The following is a 23,133-nucleotide window of genomic DNA, read 5'->3' as shown; positions in this document are numbered from 1 at the left end:
TGGCTATTTGTCTTCATGTTGGGCATGATGAGTGACAGGGTGGCCGTCTTTTCATTACACAGGACAGTCGTGGCTCTTTTCAGCAGTTTAGGCAGGTTTACTATTTCTTCGGTGTCGCTGATGTCGGCGCTATCAAGTGTATCATGTTGACGTGCATTTTTGTGTACCTCTGGACTCAAAAGGGTTAATGCTCGTCGTAATCATAACCTTAAAATGCGATATGATTGTTTAAATAATGTGCACGCTTTCGGTTTCATTTCCACTGCTAAGTGCTGTTCATACTTCACACGCGGCTCCTGAAAGATCACTCTGTTCCACAAACTGAATGTTGTTTACTACTTTATTAGTCAAAACCTGCAGGTTCTGTTCACTGAAGCAGACGCGCGCGTATGGCAAGCCGTTTTAGCATTTAAACCTTTGTTCTGACTATCCATAAATATATTTAATTCATATTTAATTAAATTCATTTAGAGATATCTCTAATTATATTTTGACTAGTCTAATTATAATTATGACTAGTCAAAATATAATTAGAGATATCTCTAAATATATTTATGGATAGTCAGATCAAAGGTTTAAATGCTAAATCGGCTTGCTATACGCGCGCGTCTATCATATTCCGCCCTCTGTAGTAACAGCTCACGTCTTGTGTGATTTTGCGGCCGCCAATACATCATTATATAAAGACAGAATGATATTTTAGGGTGAATTGTACCTTATAAATACAGTATGTGACTCTTTCAACACCATTAGAAGGTATCTCTGTCGCTGTGCAAAGTATGTAAATCACTGTGAAGACTTTAAAACTTAGGATGTTTGACCCAGTATGCGTGTCAAAAAGCGGACGAGTCTAAAGCAATGACTGTACAACCGAAATGTTGCCAGACGTCTGATTTTGAGAAGATGGGCCATCCTCTATTTCAGCTCCACTCATCTTGGTCTGCTAACATTACTGCTGCTGCAATCTGAACTCACGTGCGACAGCAGGTGGAACGCAGCTCACGTTCAAACAGCTCAACTAATAAGAGAAAACGGACGTCATATCGTAATCAAATCGTCATAACTCCACGATGCATATTGTGACATTTTTGCATCGCAATAAATTGTACAACGATAAATCGTTACACCCCTATTAATAATAATTAAATGCAAGTAAGGTATCTAATAAAAAAAAAAAAATTCAAATAATTTTCCATCGTCATTTGGAAAGAAATAGGTGTTCAGCTATCTATGCAGTTGAAGTCAGAATTATTAGCCCCCTGAATTATTAGCCCCCATGTTTAATTTTTTTCCCAAATTTCTATTTAGCGGAAAGCAGATTTCTTCAACACATTTCTAATAATAACAGTTTTATTAACTCATTTCTAATAACTAATTTATTTAATCTTTTCCAAAGATATTTTTCAAGACACTTCTGTACAGCTTAAAGAGACATTTAAAGGCTTAACTAGGTTAATTAGGTTAACTAGGCTGGTTAGGGTAATTAGGCAAGTTATTGTATAACGATGCTTTGTTCTGTAGACAGTCGAAATAAAATAGCTTAAAGGAGCTAATAATATTGTCCTTTAAAATGTTTAAAAAATTAAAAAAATGCTTTTATTCTTATTCTTTTTAAGACTTTCTCCAGAAGAAAAAATATCATTAGACATACTGTGAACATTTCCTTGCTCTGTTAAACATCATTTGGGAAATATTTAAAAAAGAAAATAAAATTCAAAAGTCGCTTAATAATTTAGACTTCAAGTGTATATTTATACAGTTAAAAGTAACACTTTATTTTGATGGTTCATTTGAGTATTAGTAGACTGTCTGCTTAATATCTGCTGATACTGCTTCTTCAACAGACATTTAACTGACTAGAAGACACTTTGCATGTACATGTCAACTTACACTAACCCCAACCCAACAGTCTACTTATAATCTAATGAGAATTAGTTGCCATGTAGATGCAGTGTAACTTAAATTTAACAAACGGACCATCAAAATAAAGTGTGACCAAACAAAAATAATAAGTCAATAAAAAATACACACAAAGCACCAGTGTGTGTATAATAATCAGCCTCAACAGAATGGAAAAAATATAAGGGAATAAAAATCTCGGATGTTTTTATGGTGATTAAGGGATAATTCCAGACTAAATAATCTTACAAATGTTTGTCAAATGCTAAATTGCTATGAAATGCACACTTATGTTTATAAGCACAAGCTTGAGAGGACTTCAAGTATGAAGCAGAACAGTGATGGATTAATCGCTGGCCACTTTATTAGGTACATCTCTTTAGCATATCTTGGCAGATATTATTAGACTTTTTGTTTTGGCTGCAGCTCGATGCATTTATGGTGTAAACATGATCACAATGATCTTCTGTCGTTCAAGCTGAGCTTATAGGGGCAGTTGTGGCTTAATGCATATTGATTTAGACTAGGAATTTAAAGGGTGCAAGAATTGAAGATGGTGGGAGTGAATGTACTGCTCTCCAGGGCCGGAGTGGGACTCATTTTCAGCCCTGGAGTTTCAAGCCAGACCGGCCCACCTCAGTTCACGACTGATTCCAATTCAGTTACTAATGGCACTATCACGTCTTTTTCAAGAAAACTGCTGCTTTAGAAATTCAAATGTTCAACAGCCCTAACAGTATTTTATGTCTTAACAATAAAATCGAAAAAAAAAAAAAAAAAAAAAGATTTTTCATGTGAGATTCGATCACAGGTCTGTGCCATTGAAATGCAATGTGTAAAATACGGTAAAATAATGATTAAAAAGAGTAAAGCTATGGTCAAAAAAATAAATAGAAGAAAAAAGTGTGACTGCTGAGAGTGCAAGCAGCTAGGGACACCGGCCCTCGCGGCCAAAAAACAGACCGGCCCACCAGGAATTCTCCTGGTCCTCCCGATTAGCCAATCCGGGCCTGCTGCTCTCTCTGTGTGTGTGTGTGTGTGTGTGTGTGTTTGTGTGTGTGTGTGTGTGTGTGTGTGTGTGTGTGTGTGTGTGTGTGTGTGTGTGTGTGTGTGTGTGTGTGTGTGTGTGTGTGTGTGTGTGTGTGTGTGTGTGTGTGTGTGTGCGTGCGTGCATGCTCTAACTTTTCAGTCGTGTGTGTGTGTGGGTACTTGGCTGGGTTGAAAGCAGACGGCCAATTTGAAGTGTGGTTTAGCATACTCGACAATACCCACTTCACTACTTCTCACTTCACTTCAGAATGGAGAAGTGACCTTTGTCTTGGTTATCGTGTCAGACAGGCTGGTCAGAGTGTTCTAGATACTGCTGATCTACTGGGTTTTCCTACACAACCATCTCTAGCGTTTTGTATTTTGCACGAATATCCTGAATGCGAGATTTCAGCACAGTTTGCTTGACGTGGGTGTGAATGACAAATGGATGTAGGGATGCTAGATTCTACCAAAGTTCCTTTAAGGCAAGTTGTGTCAAACTGATCTGGGTTAACTAAAATAAAAGAGCTGCACAGCTGATGAGTCAGAACTAAACACGTTATGCTGGGCGACACGGTGGCTCAGTGGTTAGCACTGTCGCAAGAAGGTTCGATTTCTGGCTGGGCCAGTTGGCATTTCGGTGTGGAGTTTGCATGTTCTCCCCGTGTTGGCGTGGGTTTACTCCACAGTTCAAACACATGCGCTATAGGGGAATTGATCAGCTAAATTGGCTCTAGTGCATGTGTGTGACTGTGTATGGATGTTTGGAAATGAAAATGAATGAACCAAACTCTTTCTTCTGCTCCTATCTGTCTGTCTGTTTAGCTTTTGTGTATGTGTCTGCTGATGATTCACATCGAGTTTACTAGAAATACTGATCAAAATGGAAGCTTATGTAAAAAAGTTTTGCTTGTCGCTGATTTCCAGTTTTGAAACAGAGCTCAATCTGAATCATTTCATTGTAAATAGCATGTGAATGTGCACGTTCGGTGTGTGTTACTTCCAACCAGGGCCGGAGTTGGACTCCTTTTCAGCCCTGAAGTTTCAAGCCTTATGCCCCATTCACACGTGGCTTCAGCGTCAGCGCTTGACTGAAGGCGTGTCTGAAGTTGGGGCTGACGCGATCATCATAGCAGTGTCAGCCAATGAAATTCAGTCAGCAATAGGCCACTGTCTAGCTGGTGTATTTGCATACAGCGATCTGATTGGCTGACGCTTCCGTCGGCGCTTGAAAAGTTGAGCTAGTCCCAACTTCTGCCGCAAGCAACACCTCTGAAGTGGTGCGGAAGAATCCACAATGCAGTTCGGCAACGCCTGACGTCACTCATTCAAAGTGAATAGGAAGTGTTGACGCTGACGCCCCGTGTGAATGGTGCGTTAGATCGGCCCACCTCAGTTCACAACTGACTATATTAAAATAAGGTCATTTCCAATTCAGTTTCTAATGACACTGTCACGTCTTTTTCAAGGACTCGGCTGCTTTAGAACTTCAAATGTTTTTCATAAATATGAGAACATTAAAGGGTAGCTAAATCTTCAACACTATTCTTTAAAACATCACAACGTCTTTTCCTTCAATATCTGAATAAATGTTCTGTGCTAAATTCTTTATAAATATCCAGTCCTTTGTAATTGTGGTCACACAAAAAAATAAAAATAAAATATGTACACCTACATATGTAACCTAAACAGTATTATATGTATTAACACTAAAAATGAAAAAAAAAATACTCTGGTGAGATTCGAACTTGGGTCGACGACATTGTAACGCATTGTGCTGACCGCTGGACCACAATGTTGCTATTATGCTGGTGAGGTTGGAGGAAAAAATAAGTATTGCACTGTCATCTGCAAGACTCTTTTAACCACAGTAAAATTCATTAATATTAATTATACGAATTCTTATATTCACTAAGGTGCCGCTGTTTGGGGTCGAATGATAGTCACGTAATTAACCTGCAGGCTGCATTTTGCTCACGGGGCTGCGAGAAAATAAATAAAAAGAGCAAAGCTGCAGCAAAATAATGAATAAAAGAGTGAGAATATGGTCAAATAAATAAATAAATAAATAAAAAGTGAGACTACTGAGAGTACAATAAGCTAGGGACACCAGCCCTCGCGCCCAAAGAACAGATCGGCCCATCGGGAATTCTCTCGGTCCTCCCGATTAACCAATCTGGGCCTGCTTCCAACTGTCCTTACTTATTCAATACACTGATTTAAGGCAGTTCTGAAGGCGAAAGTGTTTCTGATCTGGTACTATTAAGGAAGACCTTATAAAGTGGCCAGAGAAAGTATAAATTGAGTACTCACCAAGTTTTTATCGACTTTGATGTCGTCCACTGTTTCATAAATGGACATCCCGTTCACAACACTTTCAGTTCGCTTCTGTAATGCAGATCATATCAGGTGAGCTGCTGGACACATTTCCTCATTTCTGTTCTAATAATCACGTTGGTATGCATCTAAATAAACAACTGTGTCTAGGAAGTACAGCGGGGGAAACAAGTATTGATCACGTCACCATTTCTAAATATTTCTAAAGGTGCTGTTGACTTGAAACTTTCCCCGGATGTTTATAACAACCACAGAAATCCATAAAGAAAACAAAACTAATGAAGTTCTGTGTAATGAAATAAAATGAAGCAGGGAAATATCATTGAACACATGAAGAAAGGGAGGTGTAGTTGGGCAGTGAATGCCCAGACAGCAGCTGAAATCTCTCAGTAGTTCTTCAGCAACCCTTTGCCCCTCCTCTGTGTAAATGAATAGCAGCTGCTTCAGTCCTACATCTACATTAGCAGGAGGATGAAGATGAATCCAGGGTGGACATTTCAGCAGGATAATGAGCTGTAGAATGGCCCAGCCAATCACTTGAGCCGAATCCAATAGAGAATACAAAATAAAGCTCAGATTTGATAGACGAGACCCCAGTGGTGTAGCGCAAAAAGCAGAGGCCCTCCTGCAGGGATCACTGACGGGGCCCTCTGATAAGGAGGGGGGGGTTGGAGACGACAACGATCACTAATTGAGGAGCGGGGAAGGGAGGCGGGGTGGAGCGACAACACGTGGAAGCCTTCACAAACTGAGGAGCGATCACAAACCGGAAGTGGCGAGAGCGTCAAAGTAGCCAGAAGTCAATCATTTTCAATGACAATCGGCGGCGAGTAACAGCACGGTGCGTCTTCTCCGTTGTGGGCGTCGAGGAGACTTGAAATCAAGTAAACTTTATGGTATGATATGACGCGGTTCGGCGGCAAGCAATCAGAATGGAGTAGTCCACCGCTTGAGAGAAGTTCAGAGAACACAGACCTGTGAACTTTGGTTCCGACCACAGTTGTTCCCAAGAGTTTGATGCGGTTGCCGGATTTTCAATTATTGAAAATTGCGATGACGCAGGGCCCCCTAATCCGCTACACCATTGCGAGACCCACAGAAGCAGCAAGATTCTCTGTTGAAGTCAGTGAGAAACTCGCACCTGAGCAATGCATGTGGCTTAATTCTCCATATGAGAGACGTCTTCAAGCTGACATTACCAAAAAAGCCTTTTAAATAAAGTATTGTTTGAGGTTTTTGCCCAAATCTAGTTCAATTCCTTGTCAACAGCTCCTTTAGAGATATTATTCCCAGGAAAAAGCATGACATCTTGTTCAATACTTATTTTCACTGCTGTATTTAGAGAGAGTCCTCTCGCAGATTTGTCTGGATGTGAAAACATTGAGATGTCTGATTGGTAAGACGGAAATAAGCTGCTCACCTTTGCAGGGCCTTCAGGGTTGACGTCTTCATAGACCGTGATCCCAGCTTCACTTTCAGTTTGTCCTGAAATATATCAGATAATGAGGTCTGTATAATATTCAGCTGAAGACAATATTATAAGCCCTCCTGTGACATTTTAATTCTTCAAATATTTCCCATGTGCTGTTTAATTGAGAGTAGGCTTGTGCCGGTTTTCGGTAATGCGATAAATCACGGTAATGAATATGCACGATATTGTTATCGCGGGCACTTCAAAATACCGTGAAAAATAATAGATCCGAATTTATATTTTTAGAACGTGCATTAGCTTATTTTCCATCAACCGCTTGAAGAAACACTGCGTATATGCTGCGCAGAACTGATGCGCACTCTGATGTAAACAATGCCCACATGTAGAAGCACTGTGTGCATGCAGTGCGCGCCGCCGCTGCCACCGCACTCTAATCCTCACACGAAGAAGAAGTATGGCGGAAGGAGGAACGCTGCCGACAATTTATCCCCCTTTAGCTTATTTTCCATCAACCGCTTGAAGAAACACTGCGTATATGCTGCGCAGAACTGATGCGCACCCTGATGTAAACAATCCCCACATGTAGAAGCACTGTGTGCACGCAGTGCGCGCCGCCGCTGCAACCGCACTCTAATCCTCACACGAAGAATTTATCCCCCTTCAAAAATGGTAAAGCCAGAGGTTTGGAAATATTTTGGGTTTCAAAAAAATGTAGAGGGATTGCTGATCGAAGACGGTTTCCCTTTGTGTAAAACATGTGGACGGAAAGTGGCTGCTAAACACAGGAACACGTCTAACATGTTCGCTTATATTCGCGACAACCATCCACTGCAATTCAGGGAGATAAAGGTAAGACGCTTCTTTTCTCATGCTGAATACCACATAAAACAACTATTTGAAAGACAGGATGGCAAAATTACGTTAACTTATTTCCATTTGCTGCATGTTGCTTGCTTCCATGTAACGTTAGTTTAAGAGTTAGCATGAACTCCTCTGGTTACACTACACTTAAGTTTGCGTCTCGTATTTTAACAACAAAATACAATACTCAGCTAAAAGTAAGTTCTGTAATTTAATAATGGAAATTAGGCAGAATAATTTGATTTTAAGCTAAAAAAGGAATGCAACACAATCATACATTTTCACACAGTGCGAGTAAACTTGATGTTTACATGTTTACAAGAGAGTACAAGTAAAGTGCAAAACTTAAGCTCATCATCGTGTGTCTTCTATTACTAAAATATAGTATCAAATGACAGATGCATTTAGTTGAAAGTTGGAACTTGGTTTATTTTTAACCTAAAAACAAAAAAAACGAAAAAATTTACTTTGCTTGTATTCTCTGTCTGAACAGCATCTTTTATTTAAATTATCAGAGGTATGAAGTAATATTTTTCATTCCTATTTTACAGAGTGGCCATGCATCTAGCAGTGCTGGTTCATCTTCAGCTGAAGCCATCGTTCAGCCAACAGTTCAAGAGGCATTCCAGCGTCAGGCTTCATATGGACCTTCATCATGGAGCAGGAGGGTAAGGGCAGCATGAAGTCAAAGACTGAAGCTGAGATCAAACTGTATCTTTCTCTGCCACTAATAAAATCAGAGGCAGATCCATTGCAGTGGTGGAGTTTGCATGCTGAAGAACTTCCTCATCTTGCTACCTTGGCTAAGTTTGTCTGCATTCCTGCAACAAGTGTTCCTTCAGAGAAGGTATTTAGTGCCAGTGGACATATCCTCTCACCTCAGCGTTCAAAGCTCAAGCCAGAAAAAATGAACATGCTCTCATTTTTGCACTTTAATTTCGAGGACTAAAATATGCCAGGCCGCCCAGAAGAGATACCAGGAATTGGTTGAAAATGTTTATTGTTGATTCTTTAAAAATTGTTTTTTTGCTCTTAAATCTATTTAAAAACATATAACAAATGTTGTCCTTTTGCAGTTTGCACATTCACTTTGATATAATTGCTTAAGTTTACTTTTATATTGTGTATTGTTTTATTTATATTTATTTGTATTTAAATGTTTATAGTACTTTTAGTTAATTAAAAAGTTATTAAAGTTACTACGTTGACGAAACTGAAGTTTTTTGTGTTTTTTTACCTGTTTCTCTTGTAAAATTACAATACCGTGATAATACCGTATACCGTGATAAAAGCTCAATCAATTAATCGCAGCATGAAAATGTGATACCGGCACATGCCTAATTGAGAGACCATTGGATGACAGCACATAATATTTTACTAAAAACATTGCATCCGGAAACTATTGATAGCGCTTCTCTTTTTCCACATTTGTTTATGTTCCAGCCTTATTCCACAATAGTTTGAGTTCATTTATTTCCTCAAAATTTTACACACAATACCCCATAATGACAATGTAAAAAAAGAGTTTTTGAAATTGTTGCAAATTTGTGAAAAATAAAAAACCTAAATAAAAATAAAATCATTTTCTATATTTTGTACTGTGAGGATTTAACAAATAAAATTGAAACTTCAATTATTACATCTACAAAAACAAATAATTTCAAAAGTAGAGAATACATTAGGATAAAATGTAGAGAAGGAGAGGAAAAAAAACCAGTATAAATAAATTAAAACAATTGAAAGGACAGAGGGTGCGTTTTAGGACTATTGGGCTCCCTGGCTGGAATTGCTTGGGGTCCCCAAATCAATATATCCGCTCCTTTCTGTTAAACAATACTTGAGAAAGTTTTGGTAAGTATTAGACAGGAGGCTGGATGATTTTGATAATTTTAAACTGTATATTGTCATGTTTCTGCATGTAAACTCACCTTTACGCTTCCTCCACCGAAAGCACGCTATGATTATTCCGCTGAGTATGACAATAGCAAGGATACTGATGCTTATAGTCAACCAGAGCTCTTGACGGAAACCTAAAGAAAGAGTTTAATGAGTACAACACAATTAAGGAACAACTTCTAATCCAAAACATGCATGTTTAAGAATCTAACATAAAAAAACAGCAATGGCCCTCTTAAAGTAGAGTTTATTAATAAACTAATTCTAGAGGATCATGTGCTTATGATTGAACACAGCTGGCCTGCATTATCTATTCACCAATCAGACGATTCCTAAGCCACTATAAATACCCTTAGTTCCATATTACAGCCATCTTCATTTTGAAGAATCCCCCCTTCCACTCCTACTCCTTTCCTACTCCTTTCCCAGTGGTTTTCACTGTTGCCTCACAGCAAGAACGTCACTGGTTAGTCCTTACCAAGCCAGCCAACCTTTCTGTGTGCAGTTTACACGTTCTCCCCATGCTCACGTGGGTTTCCCCCAGGTTCCCTGGTTTTCTCCCACCATCGAAAAACATGCAACTTAAGTTAATTGACTAATCCGACACCATACACATGCTCCTAGCAAGTAGTTATCTCTTAAGAGCAATCACTATCTGTTCATTAGCTACTCCAGCAGGGGAGTTCTCCAGTCCTACCTGAGCTCAAACTCCCCTCTCGCCCTGCAACAGGAGGGGGCCCCGGGCTCGAGGATCTTATAAGCTTAGGGCTCTCTCCCGGGACAGCATGCCAAACAAGCTTTATAATCAATCATCAGCTAAGTGTGGACTCTTGATAAAAATAAAAGTAAATAAAGGAGCCTTAATAGTGATGATGAAGCTGTTATGACTGATCTGTGGGGATGTGAAGTGCTTCTGTTATCTTCATATGCAAGTTGTTTAAATTAAAATTTTATTTGTTCCAGTGTGATATGCAGTAAAATGCTTACATAAAAGTTTAGGATGAATTTGTGTGTTTAATTAATGTAAATGTAATGCCAAAGAAACCTTTTCTAGTGTAAACATCATTTTCATGAACCTAAGAATAATCTCTAGAGAAGCGTTTGTGGAATGAGTATATTGTAGTGATTTATCATGTATTTCATTGATTAATTAATGTCAATCAAAGGCGGCAACACCAAGGCTCCAAAAATACAAATTTATTAAATTAAAAAGGCTGACACAGAGCGTGCTGGCACGCTCTGTGTCAGCCTTTTTAATTTAATAAATTTGTATTTTTGGAGCCTTGGTGTTGCCGCCTTTGATTGACATTTATTTGCACTTTTTGCGGTTTTGGCTGAGCACCCAATTTAGAGAGATGTGCGTGCGTTTGTACAGTTTTTTCATTGATTAATTAATACCTGTAAAGAACCTTAAATTTTACGTTTGTATAACTTTGTCCTACAGTAGCATCTACTACAGTTTTCTTTCTGCTGTACAGGTTTCTGCTCTTTTTGCTGATTATTAATTTATATTTATTTTTAAAATCAATAATCTAGACTTTATTAGTGCTTTTTATTAACTTCAGAAAATAAATAAACAGTTTAAAAAGTCCATTTGTATTTATTGGGTTTGTGTGCTGCAGTAATTATTATATTTCTTTCTTCCAAATTTCACTGTGAACCTGAGTGATTGAGTGAGGAAACCGCTGGGTGGAGCGTGCTTTTATTTAAAGATCATGAACCGAGAAATGAAAACTCCCTTAATCATTTGACATGAGGTAATTATACTATAAAAAACATGATAGTGGTTATTGGAGGAGGCTGGGCCCTCTTATAGTATCTCAGGGGACCCTAAAAGTGTGTGTGCCTGTAGAATCATCCTAACTTAACCCCCCTTAGCAGCACCCATGAATATTCATTCATTCATTTTCTTTCGCCGTAGTCTCATATTTATCAAGGGTCGCCACAGCAGGATGAACCGCCAACTATTCTTGCATGTTTTACGCAGCTGATGCACTTCCAGCTGCAACCCAGTACTGGGATACACCCACTCTCACATAGACGCACACTCATGCACTACGGGCTATTTTTTTCCCAATTCCCCTATAGCGCATGTGTATTGGATTGTGGGGGAAACTGAAGCACCCAGAGGAAACCCACGCCAACACGGGGAGAACATGCAAACTCCACACAGAAATGCTAACTTAACCAGCCAGGACTTGAACCAGCGACCTTCTTGCTGTGAGGCGACAGTGCTACAGTAACTAATGAGCCACCGTGCCACCCCTGCTCTTGACTATTCATCCCTAAATGCATTCTTGGCTTAGTTTTTAACAGCAGATGGCGCCATATGCTTTAAGCTGCACTCTGCCCCAATTACCTACAAATACCACTTGAACCTAAAATAATCATTATTAAAGTTATGAAAGTTTTAAGCAAAGTACTAGAGTGTTTGTGAGCTGTGTTCACATTAATCTCATTATTTAAAAGGCAATATAAAGATTTATATTGCCATATGCCCTTTATGTCATTGTCTAGTATTGTTTACAATTTTTTTCTTTACGTATATTCTTAGACTACATTTTATGTACAACTGTATTTATTGTAAATTCTTTCTTAAAACTCTACTTTTTGTATTAGCATTATATGTCAGGCACCTAGGGTCTGAGAGTAACGTAATTTCGATTCCTGTACATGTGGTTGAATTGACAATAAATCGGACTTTGGCTTTGACTAAAAACCACACTAGAGCACTGTCTAGGGTTAAAAAGTAACCTATAGGAGCACCTGCAGTTAAAACTAGACTATTGCACTGTCTGCTGTTAAGAACTAGCCTAGTTAAAAGTAGCTTATGGTCCGTTACCAGTGGTACTGTACGGTTTTATGTTCGTTTCTACTGTCAAAATGTACCAAAAAGCAAACTACTGTGCCACTTTTTGGGTACACTTTACAAAGGGTACCTAGCACAACAAAAGGGTACCAGAAGGCGGAGTGAGATGTGCAACTGAACACTATTGTTTTACAGAGAAGCGTCACTGGCGAATACACAAGCAGAAGAATGAAAACACACACTGAAAGAAATTGCTTTAGTGGAGTTAAATCTAATAAATAGACTCTCATCATTTTTTTAATTTTTACACATTTACTTGATGTAATAAATAAAAAGAGTGGAAAGACTTCAATATTAATATTCATTTACTCGTAAAATTTAAATATTTTCTAATCGTCGCAAACCTAGTAATAATATTAAGTCAGTTTTAATAATGGATAAGTTGCAATGGATGGTTCCAAGCATGCTTTGCAAGGGATTAAATTAAAAGAAAAGTACTTTGAAAATAAATGCAGTCTTAGGTGTTTAAATTTGAGAGAAAGACTTGTCATCGGTCCAATCAGCGCAGATTAGCCTCATGCTAAGGAGGGGTTTGGGAACAAATGAATCGCTGAATGATTCATATGGGAGTGGCTGGGATAATTAGGTAAAAATAAATGCATGTGATGAGACAATGAAAGTGTTTTAGACCTTGCACGCATATGAGCATGTTGTTGGAGACCCCCAAAGCATGTCATCTGAAACTTTGTCGAGCACCACCATGCCTGCCAACTCTTCGTGAGTCTCCTGTATTTCAGACCCATCTCCTTTATTGTTCTGTCTCCCGGAAAACTCCCGGAATTCACACCCCCCCACACTCCTCAGCTTTTTAGTACAGTTCGGCCTGAAACATTGTACCTTGTGCATGTTCACGCTCCCATCCCCGTCTCCACCCAAACCCCTGCTTCATCCATCACTACACCAACCTGGATGATGGAAGCTTTCAGCGTTGCTTCTGACTGAGCCGAGCCCAGTTTGATCAACCGGTGTCGGCTGGAGGAGTTCCCCCTGAGACACCAACAGCAGGTGCTAGGTCATAACCACGCCTCTACAAGAGAAAGCTCCTGATTGGTAGGGGTGTGAACCTACACTAATCTCACAGTTCGGTTTTGATTATCATGCCATCAATTTGGTTCAACTCAATATCTAGGTGCATTGACGATGCTTTCCATACATAATTAGATTTTTTTTTCTTCCAAACACAATAATTAGTTTTTTATTAAAATCTTTAAATATATTAATATTTATATACTATTTGTATTACAAACTTGTCCTTTTAATACAAGCAGATATATGTGCTGTACCTTTCATTTGACCTGCTCAAAGAAAACACTCGTTCTGAATGTTTTGGACGACTCCAATACATCCACAGAGGACAGCATGAGCATTTAAAGCAAATAAACTAGGGACATTAATTCAATTGCTTATGTTTGCTCGAAAGTCTTTCATTGACACTGAAAAAGGCTCAGCACACGAGCTGAATAGTCCACATTTTTTGCACTATTCAATGCACATTTGTTGTTGTAGACATACAGTTGCATTCTTTCAGCAGTCAGTTATAGGCCTAACATAGGCTATTCAAGAAGGGGGGCTTCAAAGATGGCCAAATCAAAATATTTTTTTATTTTACTAATTTATTTATTTTAAGTTATATTGTGTGTTGTTTGTATATTATCTGCTGGAATGTTAAAAAAATGTTCAGTGTTAAATAAATATTTTTGAAATTGTATTTTTGTTATTTGATTTATTTCTCTGAAAAGCAACACAAAATAGTAAAAAGCTAATTTTTACTATTTAATTATTCTAATGGTGAAAAGATTGGCAAACTAAATGGAAAAAAATGCAAAACACCGCGTTCGGTATTCGGCCTTTGGCCAAGCAATTTATTATTATTCGGCTTCGGCCAAGAATTTCATTTCGGTGCATCCCTAAAATAAACTCATGTAAAGGAGAGGAAAAGTTACCTCACAAACACGCCAGCGGATCAAATGTCCAAAGGGAGAGAAAGAGGTGGATTTTTACAGCATTTCTCCTTAGTAACGTTTGTTGATTAGCGGCTTGTGTGCTGAGCCTTTTTCAGTGTCAATGAAAGACTTTCAAGCAAACATAAGCAATTGAATTGTGCATAATTCTCTACCTTTAAGTAGTATGAGCGTTTTATTTACTCACCCTTGCCTCCTTCGCCATAGTATCTACTACATTGCATATACGAGACAAATGACGTCAGTACGTAATAAACGGTTATGATGTATTACTGAACCGATGTCGAATTGTAACCATCTGCATCGCGGTGCACCGAACAAACACCCCTACAGATTGGTTAACTTGGCGCAAATGTCTGCTGAAGTTTAAATTTTCGAACTTGAGCGATTTACGCGTTAAGCTCGTCAATCGTGCAAAATATTCAACTCGTGCAGCTTCATTCGCTCAAATCACACTACAGAATGTCTGTTCATATCTTTGCATTGACTTAACATGTAAATAATAATAATAATTCCTTACATTTTTGTATACTACTCTTTTTCGAAGGACATCCTGGGATTTTTATCAACCACAGAGAGTCGGGACCTCGGTTTAATGTCTCATCCGAAAGACGGCGCTCACTGAGCAGTATAGCATCCCCATCACTATACTGGGGCATTAGGACCCACACAGACCGCAGGTTGGGCGCCCCCTGCTGGCCTCACTAACACCTCTTCCAGCAGCAACCTAGCTTTCCCATGTGGTCTCCCATCCAGGTACTGACCGGGTGCAGCCCTGCTTAGCTTCAGTCGGCGACCATGTGAGAGTTGCAGAGAGCTAGCTGCCGGCTAAATCACTCACACTTCTTCCATGTCTGCTGTGAACGCAGCATTAGAGTGCTGTCTGCTGTTCAAAACTAGCCTAGAGCACTGTCTGCTGTTAAACATGTAAGCCAAATTATAATATTTGTTTATGTTAATCTTGCTAACATTATAAGTGGACTTCATGAATGGTACAAAACAAAAAATGAAGCTCATCACCCATTAAATTGAAACCAATTCAGGGCTCGAAACTGCGACCATTTTGGTCGCATATGTGCCCAAAATTTTATTTATGCGACCTCAAAATATATTCGGGAGCACTTGTGCGAGTGCTAAAATTTTTTTGTGTGCGACCAGTTTTTACAGCAAAATGTTCACCACATGCGCGGATTCGGGAGACATTCACGCAGAATGCATCTCTAAGCTCTGTGTCTGCACTTGAAACACGAAACGCAGCGCTCAGGAATGGTTTAAAACAGTTGTCATGTCAACTTGCTGCATTAAACAAATCCAAGTCCGTAATGCTTGCCCCGCCTTCGCGCTCTTCTTATTAGCCCACTGCTCTAACACTGAACGCGAATGATTGGTTAAAATCAGCTGTCAATCAGTGCCTTCTTGCTTGGGATGACAGAGAGAGCTACTACTGCGAAAAACTAAAGCGCTGAAGATGAGAATGAAGATAGCACTGACAGATTTTGTTTTAGAAACCACCTATTCACAAATAATAACACATCTTACTAGTGATCATGTGCTGAATGTTAATCCACCATCTACACTTTTCCAATAGTGGATAAAATACTTCCATTGGCCGCTCTGAAAAGTCTGTGGGATGGAATGTTCAGGTAACTGTTTGCCACATCTAGCACGAGAGCTTCTGTTTAATCCTTCATATAATCGTCAGATGCTGTCCGCCGTGCAAGGCACTAAACTAATAACGCTACTCATAAAAAGACCGGTATTGCTATTAACATGACGTATGCATATAATAAGACAGTATATGTCAAAAGCATCAGTGCAATATCAGACAGCACTTGTGAGAACAGCACAGTTATACCGTTAACAGATTCATTCAAGCAGTGCGTGCAGAGCCGGTGAGCGCTCCGTGTATGCTTTCAGTTCTGTTATAAAAATCTATTTTCTTTGGAGAACGGGATTTCGTTGAGACATATTTTTCTCACGCTTGCATATATATATTATATATTTTGCTTGTTAGTTTGATTAGTGTTGATTTCAAATGCAATAAATCTGTTTGTATAAAACTTGTAATAACGGTGTTTATAATTGGTGGGTGCGACTAAATTTTGGCTGATGCGCCTAAGTTTTTAAAGTTAGGAGCACCGGTGCTACCAAGCAAAAAGGTTAATTTCGAGCCCTGCGATTGGATAAGTGTGGTTTTGCTATTAGTGGACCTCAAGTAAGCGGCAGCTTGACCCTGCCCTCACACTAGTAAATGGCCAATCAAAGAGGTAGCAGAAGTTATTTTGATCAAATAGAAAAAAAGTAGCACTGATAAATCATTGACGATAATAAACTCTGCAATGTTCCATTAAAATGGTTAAATGTGATTGTGACTAGAGCAGTTCATTATCTGAACCCAGACCTGTAAGTGTATATTTAGATTCCTCGGTGCACACTAGAGTCTCCTCAGTGCTCTTTCCGCTGACGTTGTTGTCCGCTGTGCAGGAGACTTTGCTGCTCTCTGCTGGATGGAGGCTGATGTTCAGCTGCGGTCCGAGACTCTTGCCCTGGTCACTGCTCCAGTTGTAGGACGAGTTCAGATCATCCGTTGTTTCACAATGGAGATGAAACGTGCAGTTTTTTGACAGACGGGAAATCTTGTACTCAATCTGCACATTTTTGATGCGATCTGTTGGAGAATTATATGCAGCAGTTATTTAATTGAATATACTAGCTGTGTAACAGTACATGTTTTTATACCAAACACTTTCAGCTGATGAGCATTTTAAGGGTGCATCCTTTTAAAACTAAGATGGTAAATGAGACACTCTATGGTCTCACAGATTTAACAGACATGCATATGGCCCCCATTGTGAGCACCCAAAACCCAAGTGCATGCAGAGTGTGTCTCTTGAGACATGTTCAGATCGTCTCTTGATCTTTGAGCGCACTACACGTACAACTAGAACCTAAATTTTGTTGACTAACTTTGATGTTGGCTTGAGAAAGGACTGGGAATGGCAGTTGGCAGAAAGCACAGCGGTTGCTAAGTGGTTGCAAGGCAGTTGCTAAAATGTTTGTGGCATTACTAAATGGCAAGGCTCGTGTACATTGATCAAATGCTAATACTTAGAAGGCTAATACTTAGTAAGTGTGAGTGCTCTGAATCGGGCTCAGGCATGGTTCACTTGGCCGGCCCTGGCCCTTTTGGAAGAGGTGTGCCTGAGCGCGGTTTACTTGTAGTGTGAGTGCAAAACGTGGCTGAGCCTGAAACTGAAGACGAGACGTGACTTTTAACGGACTGCTTTATGTGTTTATTAATCATTCTTACTGTTTAATGAATGCAAACTGTCGTAGTTTACTAAAGAGGCAAGCCCTTCACTGCACCACAGCTGCACCTTCAGCAAACCTCCTAATTCCTGCAGCATGAGGGCTTTATGATTGTTTATGAGCGTCAAAAGTGGCGGATCTTTTCAGCGAAATATTTGACTGAGTGTCACCTCATATCAAACCACTAAGCCGATACAACTAAAGAAATGTCCACTGTCCTGAGCGAAAGTGCTTCTTACTGAACAGCGCATCATTGATGAAGTAAGTGTGCTCAAGCGCAAATGAAATGTGAGTGCGGGCCGTTGGGGGAGACGGGAGCGGGGAAGAGTGTGCTTCGGCCCGGTTTAAGGCAACTGTACATAGTGCGAGTGGGCCCTTACTATATTTTTTGACTGTGGAGATAGAGACTTAAAACCTTTGCATCCTCCTAATTCATGTTGGTGAATTATCCTAGACTTAAGGTCATCAGGAGGTTGTTTTGAGGTTCCCATGTTGCTATTTTGTGGTTCACAATAAGGAGAAGCAAAACTAGCAATCAGCCAAGATCTAGATTAGATCAGCTTAGATCAGGGGTGTCCAAACTTTTTGGGCCAAGGGCCAGATGCAAAAAAAAAATAAAAAAATTGTCCCGGGCCATATATTACATACATTACACAGACACGCACATATATATGTGTGTATATATATATATGTATCCATATATATATATGTGTGTGTGTGTGTGTGTGTGTATATATATATGTGTGTGTGTGTGTGTGTATGTGTATATATGTATGTGTGTGTGTGTGTTATGGAATTATTTTAATTTGTTATTTTAATTCATCGTCCAACTTTGTTTCTTGAAAGACTTTCGTTTTTAAAATCTTGAATCTTCTCTGGGCAAATTACACTTGAACACTCATCCTTTATAAATTCTCCTTCAATAAGGGTTTCCTGTGCTGTGCGATTTAGCTGGGCTACATCATAACTAGCCAAAAACTGCTGTTGTTGAGCTGATAAGCCAGCTGCTATCTGTTTTACTTTTTGATCTCATTCGGTACTAGTGTAAGAGCTGAAGGCCTGATGCTTTATTTTATAATGTCTTTTGATATTATATCCCTTCATTACTGCAACTGATTCGTGGCAAATTAAACAGACACATATTCCACTGACCTCTGTGAAGAAATATTCTTTGCCCCATCGTGACTGAAATTTCCTGCACTTACTTTTGATTTTCCTTTTTCTTTCTTGTGCCATGAGTTGCCAAAACGTGATTATGAATTATGTTTTTTTCAATTTGTTCGGTTCGTTTTACTTCATAACAGGAACTGCTGCCTAATTGAAGGCATCTAATAGCGACACCCGGTTGTTATTTATTGAATTACGTTCATTTTTGTATAGCGGGCCAGATTCTATTAATATTTATAAAAAGCCTCGTGGGCCGCCACAAAACTGCGGCCTGCGGGCCGTAGTTTGGACACCCCTGGCTTAGATTCATCGTAAATCTCCTTTTTTATGATTGGTTTCACCTGTGTTAGGATTGCTAAGGCTACAGCGTTTACATGTCTGTACTACTCTTAATCAGAGTATTTTCGTAATTGAATTAAAATCAGAGTATTGGTGTCCATGTACATGTAATCAATTAGCATTAATTGACTACAGGTTTTGAAATCCACATAATAACAGAGGGGCTCAAATTTTTGCACAGCCTATTTTTCAGTTTCACTTTAATTTCACACATCTCAATACTGCTACACTACGTATTTCTGTCTGAAAAACATGAAACTGAATGGCAATTCACTGATCTTCACTTATAAAGAAAGAGCACATAATGATACAGTCACAGAGGAGTGCCCAAATTTTTTGAAGGATTTTTAATTTAATTCGTAACAGACGGTTTATTCAAGCAGACTTGTTTTTGCATTTTTTCTCTACAACTATAACTATTCTTTAACATTTTACAAATGAATTAAGCTTAAATGATCATGGACATCAGTTCTTAAATGTTTATGTTGTTGTGGAGTTTTGTAACACACTGCCAGAATAGGAGTAAGCAATTAGACTCACTGTGAACATGCAGCACGATCAGTTTTGTTGTAAGTTGTTTTCCTCCTCCTTTTTGTGCAACAATTGTGAAGTTTCCAGCATCCTGATCATTCAGATCCTCTATTTGTATACTGATATGGTCATTATTCGTCTTTATCCTTCCAGGAAATAATGATGGTTGCACTATTGTAATCTGATCTTTACCATACTCTGCAAAAGTTTTCTCATTATATTTCCATTCTACAGTTAGATTGTCTTTTGGATGATTAGCAGGTAATTCCAGTGAGTCTCCAACAGCTTTGTGCATGACCTCAACATCTCCACCAAAACATGACCCTAAAAGTAGAGAAATAATAAAAGCAGATTAAATACTTCAGTCATATTACACTGTAAACAATGTCTGTTAATAAACAGTTTATGTAACAATTAATGTAATTTGTGATTCACAAGTGTTTATTTGCTGTTGTGAATTGCATTATGATGTTGATCTGTGAATGATGTATGATGCTCTGTCCACTTTTGATGCTGAGAATTCAACTCTAAAGTTTAACGAAGTCACTTGTTGACATTTTAGTAGTTTAAAAGAATAAATTGTATAAGAGATCATATCTAGAGAAATAAGTCCAAGCACTGGCAGTTTCTTACTACATTATTTTAGCGTAATATACCACGATACTGATATGTATTTCGATATCGGTTGTTAATGCTTCCACATTTAAAGAGTACCCCAACAATGACTGAAGCCACAAAAATGAGAGGGTCCATTAAATGGCATAACATACTTTCGGCTGATAAGTGTTTGGGAGCCGAAAATTGAGTACATCGCTAATATCAACACACTTCTAGATTCCCATTGTTGCACATTTCTGCTGTGTGCTTTGTCGCTTAGATTAATATAGAGTAAAAAAGTCCAGAACTTTTTGTCATTGACATAAATTTAATTGTGATTCAATATAATATCATTTATCAGCCTGAACCTATTCATAAATGTCCCTTTTAAAAACTTTTCAAGGTTTAAAGTTGTTGTAAGAAAGCTCAAGATCCCATAATGCAATTCAAAAACAGAAATAAACAAACAAACAAACAAAAAAAACATAAACACATGAATCACAAAATACAGAAAACAGCTAATATATGGATATTTTTGCAGTGTGTTTTATATTCAACACATTTCATCAACATCAACAACTCCCACTGACTCTTAAGTTTAACTTTGGAGGACATTGTGAAACAGCATGTTAAAAAAAGCACATTGGCGTCTGAGTTCTGTTTATAATGACAGATCTTTCTTGTAGAGGTGTGCACTGAAGAAAAAAAATAATTTTGGCACCCCTAATTTCTTTTATTAGGGCCAGGGCTCGACTGGGGCAAAAAATCGGCCCTGGCATTTTGGGCCAGAGCGGCCCACTTCATTCAATCAAAATGCTATCTATTTATGCACGTCCAATATTTTTATCAACTCATATTTTATAAAAACACAAAAGCCATATATATGAAATAAATAAATAAATACAAACTTTAATCTCAATTTAATTTCTGTAAATTGTCCATAAAGATATTTGTTGAGTTCTAAAAAATCCACTATCATTCATTTATTTTTCTTCGCATAGGTCCCTTATTTATCAGGGGTTGCCGCAGTGGAATGAACTGCCAACTATTCCAGCATGTTTTATGCAGCAGATGCCTTTCTAGCCACAACGCAATATTGGAAATCACCCATACACACTTATTCACACACACTCATACACTACAGCCAATTTAGCTCAATCAATACACTATTCACTCAGCCTATATTTAATAATAAACATAACAAAAACTGACTGCTAATGCATGGGTAAATCTTCACAGGGAACAGTGTACTTTATAACCTCATTCACCTCATCCTGCTTGCTGTTTCACTATCTAAACAATCAAAACACAATATAAGTCAAATTTGTTTCATTTTGATATTATGATTAACAGACACCAAACAGCCTCGTGTAGCTGCATATTTATATGAGCATCATCTTCACTTTGCATATTTAAAACAAAACAGGGCTTAAATATAACGGCCTCCTTTCATTTTCTTTGAAAAGAACAAACTTTACCCTGTCTCTTTTGCAAAATATCAGTTTTAATAATCAATAATGGCCATTATAACAGTATAACGTACAATAAATTTATATGATAAATGTAAGCAATCAGTTAATGTGCAGAATCGGTGTATGTTTCATAAATTAATATATTAGCTTATCTTTGCACTCAGCCAAAACAACAAGATGAATTCAATATCACGTTTAACAACTATAGTGAGATGAGATCATCCAGCAGATGAACTGTCTGACATGCACTATACTCTCACCTGGGGTTTATGCTCACCCGCCAGCTCTTGGTAGTGTGTGTGGACACGTGATTTGCGTTTTTATTCATGTACTAGAATGAACAGAGAACTTTTCAGAATCGCTAAATGAAACGCCGGTGTATTTCCTGCGATTTCTCTGCGCCTCCCTTGCGTTTCTTCTCTCTGACTCTCGACTATTTTGACAAATACACACAGACGAAGCGCGCTCACACAGAGCCCAAAATAGGAGTTTGTGATTGGGCCAGCCCAATGTCAATACCGAAAAGAGCCAATGGGCTGCAGAGTGTCACATGGGCCGGCCCGGTCTGTCTGTCCGGGAAAAAAAAGCATCTACTTTCAGAGAGTCACAGATCACTAGCGTCAATTAATAAGGCAGACAAAAACGATAGGCTGCTAAGCCTTTTATGGGCCGATCAGGTCATAAGACGATGATCAGCCCGGCCCAAAAAGTACGTCGGCCCACCGGGAAAGTGCCCGGTCCGCCAGATGGCCAGTCCGCCCCTGATTAGGGCTGCACGATTTCGGAAAAATCCAACAATGCGATATTTTTTATTTTGCAATATATATAGCGATATGAATACAATTTCACCAGATAACTTAAGTAGTTTATAATGTTGGGTAAATGGACTATATGCACACAGACAGTTTTAATTTCAGTCAGCCAGGCTTTCAGTCAGCGGGCTTCTGGTTCATTGTTATCCCGTACAAAATTGCTGTGTTTGAGATCAGATTTCTTTAAAAAAAAAAAGCAGTGATCTTCACTGTCTGGCTGAGGTATGATATAAGGTGGGTATCAGGCCAAACATGAAGCGCTGCATTAAATTCAAATTTTACGCGACATGTCTTTAAAATATGGACATTTATTCCAGTATTTTCAAAAGAACTTCTGTGCTAGCCTGCGGCTCATGATGGTGCCTGCGTTTAAACAGTCTTTCATCTACTGAATGAATGCTGAAGTCGAATGTATTTTAATTACATTACAACATTGATACTCAAAATGAAACCTTAGGAAGTTAAAAATAGTCACATTCAGATTTTACCTGAAGTTCATTAATCGCATCACATGAAGTTTTTAAAAATGTTTTATGGATGTGATTGTGTGTTTATATTTATTATTCTTCAGAATATCTTGTTTTGTGTTTAGCGGAAGAAAGAAATGTAGAAACAATGGAGA

General features: G+C 38.6%; 2 protein-coding genes across 3 annotated transcripts in view; one reads left to right on the top strand and one right to left on the bottom strand.

Annotated features, from left to right (window-relative positions):
* si:cabz01074946.1 overlaps positions 1 to 23,133 on the top strand; it is a 199,179-nt gene that overhangs the window by 37,226 nt on the left and 138,820 nt on the right. The gene's annotated exons all lie outside the window — the stretch shown is intronic.
* si:cabz01074944.1 overlaps positions 1 to 23,133 on the bottom strand; it is a 35,156-nt gene that overhangs the window by 5,234 nt on the left and 6,789 nt on the right. For both annotated transcript variants that reach the window (XR_015495196.1, XM_087260481.1), the window contains exons 2-6: positions 19,640 to 19,954; positions 16,686 to 16,952; positions 9,487 to 9,588; positions 6,686 to 6,750; positions 5,242 to 5,316 (exon numbers count right to left, since the gene is read on the bottom strand). Coding sequence is in view for 1 of the 2 variants with exons in the window: in XM_087260481.1 (XP_087116607.1) it covers positions 5,242 to 5,316; positions 6,686 to 6,750; positions 9,487 to 9,588; positions 16,686 to 16,952; positions 19,640 to 19,954 (824 nt within the window). In the remaining variant the exon portion in view is untranslated. The remainder of the gene's footprint in view (positions 1 to 5,241; positions 5,317 to 6,685; positions 6,751 to 9,486; positions 9,589 to 16,685; positions 16,953 to 19,639; positions 19,955 to 23,133) is intronic.

This window comes from Danio rerio, chromosome 7 (assembly GCF_052040795.2).
Source record: "Danio rerio strain M-AB ecotype USA chromosome 7, GRCz13ab, whole genome shotgun sequence".
Taxonomy (NCBI): Eukaryota; Metazoa; Chordata; class Actinopteri; order Cypriniformes; family Danionidae; genus Danio; species Danio rerio.
The sequence above is the reverse complement of the archived record's forward strand: the minus strand, read 5'-3'. Positions and strand labels throughout refer to the sequence as shown.